Source organism: Chaetodon auriga, chromosome 3, assembly GCF_051107435.1.
Source record: "Chaetodon auriga isolate fChaAug3 chromosome 3, fChaAug3.hap1, whole genome shotgun sequence".
Taxonomy (NCBI): domain Eukaryota; kingdom Metazoa; phylum Chordata; class Actinopteri; order Chaetodontiformes; family Chaetodontidae; genus Chaetodon; species Chaetodon auriga.
The window spans coordinates 16,042,105-16,056,842 of NC_135076.1; the positions used below are offsets into that span (position 1 = coordinate 16,042,105).

Here is a 14,738-nt window from a genome sequence, read left to right on the forward strand (position 1 = left end):
GAATGTCGTATTTACCGCCCCTCTCACTCCCCCATCGCCCCCACTCCTCTCTTTTTGTTCTGCACGAGCACAAACTCCAAATGTTGCTGATTGGCTGGAATAGTGTTGTGTGGCCCTTCCTTTAATTTCAATACATTTTAGCATGGAAATACATTCTTGACCCTGAGAACAGCATGTGTGATCTCTACATCTCTCTACATCAATCCGCCGATGAAGACTCATGACCTTTGACTTGAGATTGTTTCGTGTGTCTTACACACTTCGCTAACACAGGCAGACCACTTCTTCACTCACAATCAGAGCCGACTGGCAATTTAGAGTCATTGCTTCACCTCAACTGCATGGGTTTCAACTGTGGAAGGAAAATGGAGCAACTGGTGGAAACCCACAAAGCCGCAGGGAGAACAAGCAAAAATGCTTGATATATAAATGCCCATTCAAAGCACGCAGCCTCCTCGTGTGCAATGAGCAAATTTCGCTGAATATGCGATACCCAAGGCAAGATGTAGCACGGGCGGAGTGTTTCCTGCTGCCTCTTTATGAGCTCTTCCAACAAACAAAGCAACTTCATTGAAATTCTTGTCTCTAGAGGTAATTGCACAGAGGTTTGTGCAAAATGTGGCATTCACTAACTGACAGGAGGAAGTCCATCCTGCTGTTTCTAAAGAGACTGAATTCAGTTAGCTACTGCCTCAGAAGTAGTGATAGTGCTGTAGAAGTCCATAGATTTGTGCTTTCTGGACAAGCACTTGCAAAGAATTCAGGCTAAACAAAAAGGAACACTTGGATTTTCACATATTACATTTTTATTTCTACATATTTTACAGGGTAAAATAGAGGGTGTGCTTCAGAGAATTTACAAGTGGTCAAACCCAGGCCTCTTCCACTGCTGCTCCACCATCCAAGCCACAAAGACTTTCCAAAGGAAACCGAAGCATTTCTTCTCAGACTGTGTCTACAGATCAGTCTATAATTGTGGAAGTGAAAGTGGCAACTAAAATGGAATAAAAGTGCCAAGTGCTGTGTCGAGAATTTGCAGCAAAAAGGGAACAGTTATTTTAAGATGGGTATCGATTCATGGCCAGTATCATAACTGAATAAAAAAAAAATCACAACTGAATCTTGTCTACAGTTTATAACCAGGTCCTCTGCCATTACTTTCTCATTTTTAACCTTCCTTTAATGCATCTAGCGTAATTCAAGCGGCACAGAACATTTCAAATGTGAATCTTTAAACAAGCATGCTGCAGCACAGTGCTGCAGGACCTTCATGCTTTACAATGAAAACGTTCTTTTTCTGAGTTTAATTTTAATCAGGCACGTTCTCTTATGCTACATTTTCACTCCACCTTGATCTCCAAACTCAAAATACCAATCGGCACATGTCAGGAATTAAACAAAGCATAACTGTTGCATACTGTGGGTGTACACAGGCCTGCAGTGGCCTTGCGTTGAGACCCCGAGGCAGCTGTAAACAGCCCCTGTTGTGTAAGTGGAAACAGGGAAGGCTCTGTGTGAAGCCAAGTTGCCCGTGGGGAATCCTTCAGAGACAAACAGGCTTGTGCTGCCATGTGATGCCAGAGGTTTCTGCAGGTGTTGTACAGCTCTAGCACTGCGTGGCTACAACATCTGAAGTGAGTTCATTTCAGAATAAAATTAGGTCACCAAATTTCCTTTCAATGTACAGTGCGAGTTAACAGTACATACACATTAGATGTTAAGAAATCTGCAGGGTACAATGGTGAGCAGTGCTATCACCATTTGACAAACATGGCAAATCTTCAGCTTGCACAGTAAGAAAGATGGGACGCTCCTTTCTACTCCTCCTTAATCTGTGATAATGTAGATATATTCTTACGTTAACATCTTGCTGAGTGCAGCTGCAAATCACAGCTATTGTCTGTAATAGCTCGCCGCCAGACTGAGACAGACGAAGACACAGGCAGGGCAGAGGAGGGTAACTGTAAAACGGACAGACTGAGTTTAGCCCTCAGGGACTAGGGCAGCATGTCTGTACAGCACATGGCCTCTCTGGCCCGGCTAGACGGCAGCAGGACAGCACAGATGAAAAATAAGACGCAGAGATTAAATGCGAATTCAAGACAGAGAGTGAGAGAGACTAAGCCATTTGTCAGCTTTCATAACACAGAATCTTACATAAGATTAATACGCTGTGTGTGTGTGTGTGTGTGTGTGTGTGTGTGTGTGTGTGTGTGAGAGCCTAACCTGGACTTCACAACAGCCTGGCGTGGCCTATATCAACAACCATATACATGTAATACAAAAGGGATGTGACAAAATAGATTTTTTATTACAGAGGGTATGCTAGCAGCTCCGCAGTTAGCATGCATTGCAATTTGCATGCAGCCCTTTTACTGTATGCCAAAATCTCATACAGTTGGGACACATGCACCCGTCGCTAACTGTGAGCAAGTGAGTGACTTTGTTGAAAACAGGCAGCAGCAATCGGTAAACAGAAACACAACAGTCTGTCTTCACCTTCAGAGTCTTCAAACTTCACAGTGTGAGGTCAATGCTAACAATCATCTCAACCAGGAGCCTTAATTCCTAAAATATAGCACAGGCTCACCACGCGACGATGCCAAAATTATGCTGTGGGGCCGCCATAGTGGTGTAATGACGCCAAACATAGCATCCTTAAATTCAGATAAGTGGCAGTAATTACGAGTGTCTAAATATACAGTACTTAACCTGCACATGTACACAAACGCAGAAAAAGTATTCTCCCATCAGCTCGCTTCTGTTCCCCAAAAGCATTTGTACAACAACAACAGCAGCTGGGCTCTTGACTGTGAGAAACGCCACAATGACCGGCTTAGATAGCAGACATGAATCATCCCTTCTGTTTGTGAGCTTTGTGGATCAAGCAGGGCTGCTGGGTGGGGGATGGCATACAGAAACCTCACAACAACACACATTATTACAATCCTTAACACAGCGCAGTCATGTTTGGGAGCCGTTTCATGACGTGATTAAACTTTGATGGAGCTCCATTAACGTCCAACCACAGCGTGTAGGAAACTTTGAAGTTCCAAAAGACACTTGATCAATTTCACTAAAAGATCACACAAAGATTTTTGCATTTATACATTGTAGATTTTTTTTTTTAATTTAATTACATTTTCTGCTAATTCTAAAAGAAAAGCAATGATTAGTTTTTGCCCACTTTCTTGTACATTTATGATCTTTGAATCACAGTCAGTGTCAGGACATCTTAACCCACTAAATTTCTGTTTTCATGGTTAAACATTAATTCAGAGGAGATGTAAAGTTTTTAAAAAAACCTAATCAGTCATCATAAAAATCTTGGACTGATCTGTAGGGACGTGTATGTAAGTCTAGAAAGAAATCGGCCTGCGCTCACCTTCAGTCCATCGCTGGGTAGCCGATAGCCAAACCGTGCAGGCAGGTCATCAAAGTTCTCTGTTTTGTTGTCAAATGAGTACTGAAAGATTGAAAAATGAAATTTAATCACTTTGGATTCACGCATGTTTCTGTGCAGGTGGGGCTGTAAGTGCATTACACTGTTATACTATTGTTGTACGTTTCTGTGGGACAATCCTACAAGTGTTATTACTCACAGCGGCGATGTCGGCCTCCACAGGCAGCAGGTTGAGGAAGGCGAAGAGCTGAACAGTGAAAATGGTGTAAATCTGTGTGGCCGACAGCATCAGCATTCCCAGGGAGAGCAGCATCTTGGCATCACGTTACAACCCCCGACTGCTATGCCGCTCACTCATAAACATACACAACCATAAACACACACACACACAGATGACCACGCACACTGGTCTGCGGCGGAACCCGTACACACCGCCTGTTTTCGTCACACCTAGAAAAGACACAAATGTTTGTGTACATGTAAAGCCTTAACTTGCACACGCTGATTAAATATTGCTGAAATTTCTTAAAATGACAAATCAAATGAGTACACAAGCACCTCGTTGTGCAAACATCAGCATTAAAATAAGTTTTCTTGCAAGAAGAAAGAGAAGGAAACCAGCAGCATAGTTTAACACAAGCTGTGAGACATTTTATGCTAGTACGAGCTGGTTTGCTGTACTTGTCCTCGGAGCAGACTGGTACACATAGTAAACAGGAGTAATGTGATCTTGCACATGGGGGGGGGGGCGTGACATTGACCTGAGATTGAAGGGAAAAATGGTACTGTCATTGGCTTTTTTTCAAAGGGAAGCCCGAGGTCAAGGTGAGCTACAACAGAGCAACTTTGACATGCAGGTGTGATGGTGACAGTCACGGTGTGTTTATTCACATTTGGCTTCTAACACCAGTTTTGTCAAACAGATTCGCTGTAACAGGATTCAGCTGCCAATGTTGTGGACTATTTCCTGCCGCTTTCAGGTGTTTGACCTGTGCTGACTGCTGCAGCAGTGCACTGTCCAAGCCTCGGCCTACTCCAATCCAGCGTCTGTTCTTTAGATAATCTCACTCCACATGTGTACGCCCTCTGGGACGCTCATGTGAAGCGGCATTTAGTGGAATTTCAGCTTGCAGAACACATTCAGGGAACACAGGGATCACAACTTCTGATGCTGTATTCAGTCTTCAGCAACAGTGTCAAAAGCAGAGTTGATATTTTGAACACTCAACAGTTTGTCAGGAGAAGCTTAAAGACATCAAGCATCGGTAATACCCCTCCCCACTCCTTCCTTTCACTGTTTGATATGTTATTCAGACAGTCTGACAAAGTGCTGTGCTTCTTTTAATTTGAAGAAAATGCCCTGCAAAAGCAATGTACTCTGGATGGACACCATAGATTTGTCCTTTGAGTACATTTTCATTAAGCCAGTGCCTGGAGTGTCAGGACTGTCCTGCTGCTAGCTCCTGTGAGGCTTTATTTTTGTGTCAGATAGGTTTCTTAACCGAGCTTCAGGTCTAACATCAAAGCATAAGAGGTACAAGCTCAAAAAGAGGAGGGCAGCATGTGATTAGGTCAGGAGAAACGAATAGCTAAGGGCTTGCCTGGCTTAAGACTACTGAGCTATGCTGTTAAGAAAATGTAGGGAAGTAGTGTTTGAGGTTATGGTCTCGGTTTGTTGTGTACATTCTGAACACAACAAGGAAGTTTTGTTATTAAATCAATAGATCATGAATGCGTGAGAACGGAGCTGGATCTGGTCATTAGAGCGTTCCCCTGTTTCCTATCTTTTCCATGCCACTGCAATGGCACTATGTGTTTAGTTTATATGAGTGTAATTTACCCATTGCAGTAATGTCGCAGTAATGCTTAGAACAGATGGGGACATCTAAAAAATACAGCTTCAGTAGCACCTGTCCTCATTCATTACTAAACACTACACTGTGTCTAAGCATCTGCACTCTCCACATTGCTTCTACTCAACTGTAAGGACATGTTTGATCCATTTTAGCAAGATATTTTCAGACAAATATGTTCTTTTTCTTCACAAAAAGATGGAAATTAACTTTCACTATCCAAATACTAACTGCCATATCCAATGAAACGTATAGTTTTATGGCTAAAATAACAAAATGATGCATTTGTGCTCCAGTAATGAAGTAATTACTGTTCCCAAAACTCATAAACCCATTGATATATCTTTCAGCTAAATACAAGCAATCATAAAGTCACACCTGCTTTATCCGTCCAATCTGCACAATTCACTTTAAAAAGTACTGAGATTCAATTTTAAGCCCTAATCACATCTGTGCCAAACGGCAGTGACGCTTCATTATGTAACTGTCAGTCCCCACTGTTCTCCTAATGCTGCTGATGCTACTGCCCACAAAGCAAGGTCCTACATACTGGACACCTCCAGTAAAGCACGCTGCTCTGTGAATGCACAGCCCAATTTACTCAATTAAGATTAAAAAAAAATAGGAAGCCATCTAATCATCAACATCATATGAGGGTTGGGAGAAAAAGTGGTGGAAAAAAACAATTGCATGTACACTGAAGTCAAATTTAAATCCACACCTTAAATCGCATCTCAAATTACAAAAAGATGATAACTAGAAATGGGCGACAAAATTAACATATCTATGACAACAACATCCCAAAATTCAGACATTATCACTGTATCAAAACACACAAGGGAGAGAGACAAATAAATGTTAGATGAAGTATGGGAGATATGGCTACTACATTAAAGTAAATGTTATTTTTATATTGAAATACTGATATATCGCAATGCAGGAAGTTTAACTGAACTGTTTATACACAAAGTTAGATGATGATGATTTCTGTTTTTGGCATAATTAAAAACCTGCCACATGAAGGCTCTTCATGATTTTGAAGGAGAACCCTTTGAATCCAATATTGCAATAAAACAGTCCTTCCTACTGATTTGCAATGTTACAAGGAGAGCTGTACAGTGCTACTGATAAATCAAAATCCCTTGATTAATTGCCATTTTGTCTTACACTGCATATCAGCATTTCATAGCAGAGTTGTAGAGGATTACAAGGAGTCTTTGAAAAGCAGTTTGTTTGTTTTTTTTGTTTGTTTTTTTTTTTAATGGTCTGCAGGGTGTTACTGAGCTAACATCTGTGGCTTAAATGCAAATTCTAAAAAAAAAAAAAACCCAAAAAAACCAAAACATTATTACATGAGAGGCGCAATCTTTGTGGCAGGACAGCCAGAGACATTCCTCTAAAACCGGCTTAAAAGATGTTCTTCATGTCCAAAGGGGAAGTGTAAGCAGCATCACTCATGACAGCTGGAAGCAGATGATGACTAAACATCAGACAGAAGTCACACTTCGCTAGCGAACCCCGTGAGGTCATGGTGAGATGGCTAAATTCACAAATGAGTGTGACTGGGGGATAAAACAGCAAATGACAAAACATGCTGCAAACAGTGACCAAACATCAGACAATAGCGTTAAACTTTTAACCCCAAATTTAAGGGAATAATGCTGAGTTTCCACGCCAGGTTTTTGAATTGTTTGCTTGTTTTTAGTTTTTTACAAATACGCCGTTAACCAGTAGCGTGAATGTCACGCAATATGAGTTAACTGCAGTTGTTTGGGTACAGCTGTACACATAAATAACTCAGTGGTCTGGTGTGGGCACCCTAAAACGTGAGCAGCTAGCTACAAAAACAGTGCGTCCTGCACGGGTGTTAGCATGATGCTAGCATAGGTAGCTAGCTGGCTTGTCGTGGGTGTTTACCTTTATTTCTGCCTGGAGGTTTATCTTGTCCGAGAATTTAGCTGCTGGCGGTGACATCGCTCTCCTTTACTATGCGTCGTGTCAAGGAACATGTACGACAGCGAAGGTTTTGGATGCACGTCATCCCGTTTGAACGGTGAGTCCGACAATATGGACATAAACGTTACAGTTTAATCCCCTCCGTTAGCTCCTTCTTTCATGTGAGAGGGCAAACTTCCGCCACATGCGCCGCACCATATTCAGCTTCTGATTGGACGAGACACGTGCCAATCATTTTATTCCGGAAATGACTCCAGACGTAAACACATCCACGTGATGGTACACACAGTCGTTTACTGCCATATATAGGAGCTTGAACTGCCTGAACCAAGCACTTAACATATATTTACCGCTTTACTACAGCTGCATCAGTGCATTATGAGATTAACTGGCCGCAGAACAGGTTATTTAAAAACTATATACTTTACGTGGAAAAGGCAAACACTCTTTTTCATCGGCACAAGTGTTGTCACCCTTCCCCCTCCAAAAAAAAAAAAGCAGTATTGAAAACAGTTAACACTTTTAAATCTCTAGCACCCTCTGTAGTAAATGGGGAGCATCTTCATTTTAGTGTTAATTGTTGCAATTCATGGACTCAGACCTTTTTATATAAATGCCAATATCATCGTTACATGCAGAGGTTCTGCATGTAACGATGCTTGGAAAGCTTTGTATCTGGACTAAATACACATCCATAACAAACAGTAAATTACTCAAATCTGATGCATTGTTATAAGATTACAGCATGGAAACTTGATGACATCACTATGGCTGAGAGGGAACATTTTTCTTAATGACATTTTAATTTTCATTACATTTTACTGTTAGTAATTATTTTTACCATTATTGCTTCCTTCCAATATTTCAATTGCAATAAAAAACTTTCAATAAAAAAAGATGAAAGAATCATCAAACAATAACTTAAAAACAACCTAAAATGAAGAGAAACTACACCTGAAGTTAATGAAAAATGAATGAACAATGAAAAATTAGACTTTAAATTCACAGTTCAGGGTGGTAAGAAGGAGCAAGTGTGCTCTGCTACAGCAGCCTGAAGGCAGTATATCTCTCTTTTATTTCCTTTAATGGATTACACAACATGCATCTACATTTCTATATTTAGATTCCATTTGTGCTCTGATTTGTACACAAAAAACAGAAATCATCACAACTTGCAGGTCTTGAACCTTGAGAAATGGAGGCACTGTTTGTTCTGAGCCAAGACTGAACACAAAAACATTGTGAACAGCTTCAGGCTTTAAAAGGTCAAATGCAAACTAGCAGTCTCCTGTAAAACTGTCAAAGAACTGTTCAACTTTTCCTCCAACACAGTGTGAAACCAGTGGAGTCCTTCTGTTTCCCAGCCAAAAGAGCTGACATACGACCACATCTAGATTGGGTCTATGTTTCTAAGTGGAGTTACACATAAAACACAGATAACTGAGAGTTATCATACTGAACTGTATTGCTGTGTAATGTCTTCCTTAGATATTAAGTCTTCCAGGCACGTGCAGTAAAGTCCGATTGTAAAGACAGAGGTCAGGTGTACAGATTACAGATTAAATCTAAATCCAGTTTTCTTTTGGCTCAATAACAGGAAATTGTCACACACAACACAGCATTTTATTATTATTAACGCGTCTACATGTCCCATGCTGGGATAGACTTCTTCTTTGTGATTTACAATGTACTGAGTATATGGGCCTGTACGATGTTGTACTGTGATTACTTCTGTTTTTTTCTGTGTCTAAAAAGGTATTTGAGATTTGTGATGAAGACATACTAAATTACACTTTAATATGAGTGAAAGAGAGAGAAAAATAACACACAGCATATTATACATATTAATGTACACCATGGCTAATCCCAGGGGTGGGTCTTTTTAATTACTACATTCTTTCCAATATGTTTAATCAATTTCATCCTCATTTCTTGCACTTTGACATCTTTCTGTTTACATTATTTGAATGTTTGTCTGTTGGTTGTGAAAAAATGTACCACCTATTAAAGAAACCCTTTCAAAACTCAGCTGGATAAACTTTAAAAGTCCGCCATGTCACAAAGCCAAAAAGATAAGCCAAGGGTTATCAACTTCTGTACAAATTGACAGTTTAGAAATACATTTTTTTTAAATGTATCTATCAAATAAATTGGATTTGAAATCCTTTTGTTGCTTTGTTAGACTCCACTTTGCAGAGTGGTGTATTTTTCCAAACCCTCCCCACCCATCTCCGGCTCCCCTCCCAACAATGACTTTTGCCAATGAAGAAACACACCACACACACTCCTTTGTCCAACCAGAGCGCCACAGAGGAGCCAGACCGACGGAGGACGGATGTCCCGACCATGAGGGTGTTCGTCTGCTTCGAGGGCTCCTCTGAGCCTTTTGACATCCCGCCAGATCAGACTGTGGGGGCCATAAAGCAGGTGGTGAAGGTAATAAAAAAAGCTTCAGCGGTGGTTTGCCATCACTGTTAATGGACCCTAATTTTCTTGACAAGTTTTGACTGCATTTTGAAAATCTGCCTGATGATTCAGATGTATTACTAGAGAGAGGGAAGAAATATTTGGTGGGTTTATCACATCTATGGTACATATCATGTCGCTTGTTATGGTGAACTATGCATTGTATAGTATTGTCTAACAGTGATTAGTTAGCAAATGCAGCTACATGCGCTGAACATGGTCTGACAAGAACTTTCCATTCCTGCAGGATAACTTTCTTGTGCAACTCACTGATGACAAGCAGGTCCGGCAGTACCTGGAGCTGAGCTACGGTGGTGCAGCGCTGCAGGACAGCTGGGCTCTGTGCGACGTGGGCATCACAAGTGGCAGTGCCATCCGATGCCTGATGAAGGTATTAAATTATTTTTAGAGATTTTCAGCTGTGTCGGGATTTGCAGTAAATACAATCAGATTACAACGACGCACATTGATAGAGGATGATGAAGTGATTTTTTTTTGCTTCAGGCCTAACATTTCATAAGCTATGTTTAAAAATGCCTTACATAAACAGATGATTGCAGTGCAGTATTGGCATCAAAATGCATTTTATTTGCACAAAACAAAACATTTATGAGCAGATGTTTACTACTCATCAATTTTCATGGAGGTCAGAGGTCACGTACATGTCATGTCCTGGAACTGGTTCATATTTAACTTCTTGCTCAGGAACACTTCACTATATGCTTGCTGTGACAGGAGCTTCATGTGTTCCCTCACTCACTACATACAGTCACCGACAATTCACTTCAAAAACACATTATTCTTAATCTGTTCACTTCAGGGCAGCTAAATTAGTATCTTTCTGCATGCATATTCATTACTTGCGCTCAATTCTCATCAAAGGCATCCTTCTTACACTGCATGAATTTTGTCACAGACTGGTGCACTAATAGGGAACAAGATGTTCCCATGTGAACGGCAGCTTGGAGGGAAATGAGTTTATGGCTGCCTGAGATCTACAGCTTGTCCCCATTACTCAGTTTGTAGTATTGGGACATGTTCCAGGCTCATCACCAGGCAACCTTGTATAAAAGTTGACAGTGGTAAGCATGTGTGCATGTCCCTTTTCAGCTTTTGTCATCACTTAATGACCTCTCATAAAAATAGCTGTTTTCTACAGGACTTATCGTGCTTGGGTCCAGTTTCACTCTCCACACTTTTGTATGTCTTGTTTGAGCCACTTTGCTTTGACATTTCACATCCTTTGTTTATTTCACATAAACACATTTTTGTCCACTTTAATAGGTCACCCCTGGCTCTCAAATGTGTATTTATATACATGTATTCAGACCAAACCATTTGTATGCAGGATGGTAAATTGTGGACAGAGCTTTTGCAATTAGGTTTTATACAGTATGTACACTCCAATAAGCATTCTAGCCTCAGCAAAGTCATCTGGACAATTCACTGTATACAGTATATTTCATTCTTTTCTATAATATAAGGCAACACTTAATTTAATTTGATTACAGGAGTTGCAATGGATATACTGCAACTTAATGGTCTAAAAATGTGAAATTGTCCCTTCCTAGTTTTTTGTTAGCCGACGTTAGTTTTTGGTTTTGAGGTCATCACCACTTCAGCAAGGCAAGGCAAGGCAAGGCAAGGCAAGGCAAGGCAAGGCAAGGCAAGGCAAGGCAAATTTATTTGTATAGCACAATTCATACACCAGCAAGATATGATACCTTTTTAGATAAACACAGGGATTCGTCATGTGGCCTCACTTACTCTTTTGTCCTATTAACTGCACGGCCGTTGTGCCATCATAATTATTTTTCAGAGTGAACGAAGGCCTGTGATGCGGGTGTTCAATGCTGTGACGGGAGAAACCTCACCAATCATGGGAAGTGAGGCTCTCCTCCATATGTCTGTGGCTAGATTGAAGACTGTGGTGTCCATGCAAAGTGGTCTCCCTGTCAGCACCTTCAGACTAAGCACACCCACTGATGTGCAACTCTATGACTGCAACCAACTGCAAGACTATGCCATTGAAGTGGGTATGGCCTGCTATCTGTCTGTGCTGCTTGTGACTAGTGTGTAAACTTCATAGTGAGTGCTGTGTAGTTTTAAAATTGTGAATGGGCCAGTAATATTTTTTATTGTCATGTTTTTTCCTGGCTTCTAAATGATTAAAATACTTTCAGTTGTATAACATGTGCGGTATTTAATCTATACATATTGACATGTGTATGAACTTGCTATATATGGAGAGTTGCCTCTATCTCCCTGTCTCTGTTCCACTTGCCTCTGTAACTCAATGGGTTTTCTCAGAGCTTGTGTCTTTAATCAGACTTTCCAACTCTCCTACTTGAAGGTCAAATAGAATACATTTATTTGAAAATTCATACTTTTTTTTTTTTTCAACAAAGGCACTACTCTCCGTTTGGACACGTGGGATGGGTGGCTGGAGTTCCTCCAGGGTTGCCTCCTGGGCCAGAGATTGACAGTCCAGAGCCACCTATCCGAGAAGAAACCAGTGATGAAGTCAGAAATTATCCTCACAAATAAAAGTGTGACTAGAATTGAACTGTTAAAGTAATCTTTCCTGTCCTGCTTTTCCAGGTTTCAGCTGCAGGTAGCGCTTTATATTGCTGCCTCTTTAGGCCACCTGGATCTGGCTGAATGGCTGCTGGAGAAAGGGGCTCAGGCTGAGCAGCCAGTGGGAGTCCATCCATACCGCCAGTGGTGCCACCAAACCGCCCACCCAGATACCCTAAAGTGTCCCATTCACATAGCTGCGGAGAGCAGTCAGCTCCTCATCCTCAAACTCTTTATCACCAAGAACCTTTTGACCTTGGCTTGTCGGGACCCTGCTGGCCATGACCCTTTGAAAGTTGCTCTTCAGCGAGGTCACAGGGATTGTGTGCGCTATTTAGCCAACAAGCTGTGCTCAGTTGTATCCCTGCCAAACTTGTCCCTGCCCATGCGTACGTACCTCCAGATAAAACGATGGATGAGTTTGGGGCGAAAAAGGGCAGCCTCCAATCGATGCCAGGACATCAGTGCTGCCTTCAAGGCCAGGGTGGGGGATACGTTGCTGGTAGATGGCTTCAACCAGCCAAATATGTCTTCCAAATCTAGGAAGGCTGTGAGCGAACCAAGGAGAAGAATTAGGGCCAAAGCTTTGCAGCCCTTACCTCCCATTAGCGCCTTATTTTCAGTGCCACACCTCCCCTCCAAAACGACATCAACCCAACTCAGCCTGCAATCTGTGAACCCTGGTGACTTGACAGAGCAGAAACAAGGTGTCAAAAGTAGTAAGGATGGCCTTTTGGATGAAATCAGTGAGGAAGACAGCAGTTTAGGCAAGGGCAAGTTAATACTCCCGCCAATCACCAGCAGCAAAGGCATTCCCAGGCCGGTGTTTATTGATGCATCACCAAAATCTTCCCACATTCTGGAGTCCTCCTTCTCTCACTGCTACGGCCGAACACCAAGAGATAACGCCATATACTGCTTGACTATAGCCAGGTCTCTGTCCTTTGTACTGTACAGTATACTATATGTTCATATGTAATAAAAACACACCCTGATGGGTCTAATAAATGCCATCTATTTGAGGTTCACAGCAAAGGATAGTTAAAGATTTAAAATTATTTACACAGTACTTTATTTTTCTTCTGTAATTCTGTCTGTAGTTGCTAACTCAGTTTTTGTACAGATGTATTCACTGCTCTTGGTAAGTAGGGTAGTTGCATTTACTTTTGTGTAAGTGGCACATGTACAGTAAGTCATTAATTACACTGAAGGTGCTGGAGGGGCTTCTGTAATGAGACTGACCTCTGCATTACTTTTTACATTTTGTGCTACATGGTTGGATTTGTTGGGAAATTTGAATATATGAATAATTTTTCTTTACCTTCCAAAACAGGAAGATCTTTAGGATTGATAAGGACATATAGATGTTAATCCAATGATATACATGACGGCTTTAGTTTACTGTGTATATGTGTCTCTTATACAGTACCTTCACAGAGAAGCCTTGGCTGAAGCAGCTGAGCATAGCACGGACCCTGATCAGGAAGCGCGTCTACACCTGATACTCATAGATCCTGGTGCCACAGGCAAATCCCATGCAGATCTGTCACCAACTTGCATCGCCAGCCTGAAACACTGCTGACAATGAAGAATCCTTCAGAGTGACAACTGAGGAGTGTATCTCAGGCTTAGTTTGTCATTGTAAATTAACCTGTCTGCTTTAATGCGCTTAGCCCAATCTCTGCCTTTCATCACTCTTCACAGAAAGAGAGATAGACAGATGTTATGCAGATAGATAGATAGATAGATAGATAGATAGATAGATAGATAGATAGGAAGTCCAACACAGCATTTAATCTAACACAGCAGTAATTGCCCAGCTTTTAAGTGACAGCCATAGACTGTGACAGCCATAACACCAAACTCTGATCATGAACCCTATGATGTCACAGTGGCTGTGTCCACTATTTATTTTACAGTCTATGGAAGAAGCTCAGAATACCCTCCTAGCTCTGCAGCATTTCTCTCCTAACAGGACAAAGGCTGGGTCTCTCCCTCCTGACTTATCTGTCTGCTCTCACTCATTGAGTTTAATGGTGCCTTCCATGGGAGGTATAAAGACAAGGTTAATGCAGATAACTGACCCAACAACATTTTACTGCAAGGTTGGAGGTTTTACAGGGTTTACAGCATGAAATGAAAGATAATATCACATAGACAATTTGTAGAATGCTTTTGTTGGTAAAAATAATTTGTATTCTTGCGTGTCTTTGTTCTTAAAAGTGACAATTACATGACACATTCAGAGTGACTGGTTTCTATTCTGATGTATTTCTTGTGCATGCAGTGTTGGGAATAAACACAATGCTGGGAGTGAATCATTAAAATGTACAGAAATGAGATATCAGTTTGATTTGATGGAAGTTCAAAAATGTTGTAGATATGTTGTAGATGCAAAGATAATACTGGAAAGAAAAGCAATGGGATTTCAAATTAAATTTATAATCATAATTTAAAAAATGACATCAATTTCTAAAATACAA

At 41.1% G+C, this 14,738-nt stretch overlaps 2 protein-coding genes across 2 annotated transcripts in view; one reads left to right on the top strand and one right to left on the bottom strand.

The window, feature by feature from the left end:
• The window catches only part of rnf13 (ring finger protein 13), a 40,504-nt gene extending 33,118 nt beyond the window's left edge, over positions 1–7,386 (bottom strand). Inside the window, exons 1-3 of the mRNA XM_076725786.1 lie at positions 7,174–7,386; positions 3,603–3,853; positions 3,386–3,466 (exon numbers count right to left, since the gene is read on the bottom strand). Of these exons, the coding sequence (XP_076581901.1) occupies positions 3,386–3,466; positions 3,603–3,716 (195 nt within the window). The 5' untranslated portion in view covers positions 3,717–3,853; positions 7,174–7,386. The remainder of the gene's footprint in view (positions 1–3,385; positions 3,467–3,602; positions 3,854–7,173) is intronic.
• A 2,172-nt stretch (positions 7,387–9,558) lies between these two features.
• Positions 9,559–14,454, top strand: LOC143318646 (protein ANKUB1-like). Its single transcript, XM_076727094.1, has 6 exons — positions 9,559–9,648; positions 9,926–10,069; positions 11,498–11,714; positions 12,087–12,201; positions 12,280–13,188; positions 13,682–14,454. The coding sequence occupies exons 1-6, from the start codon at positions 9,559–9,561 to the stop codon at positions 13,755–13,757; spliced, it is 1,551 nt and encodes a 516-aa protein (XP_076583209.1). The 3' UTR covers positions 13,758–14,454.
• The last annotated feature ends 284 nt before the right edge of the window (positions 14,455–14,738 follow it).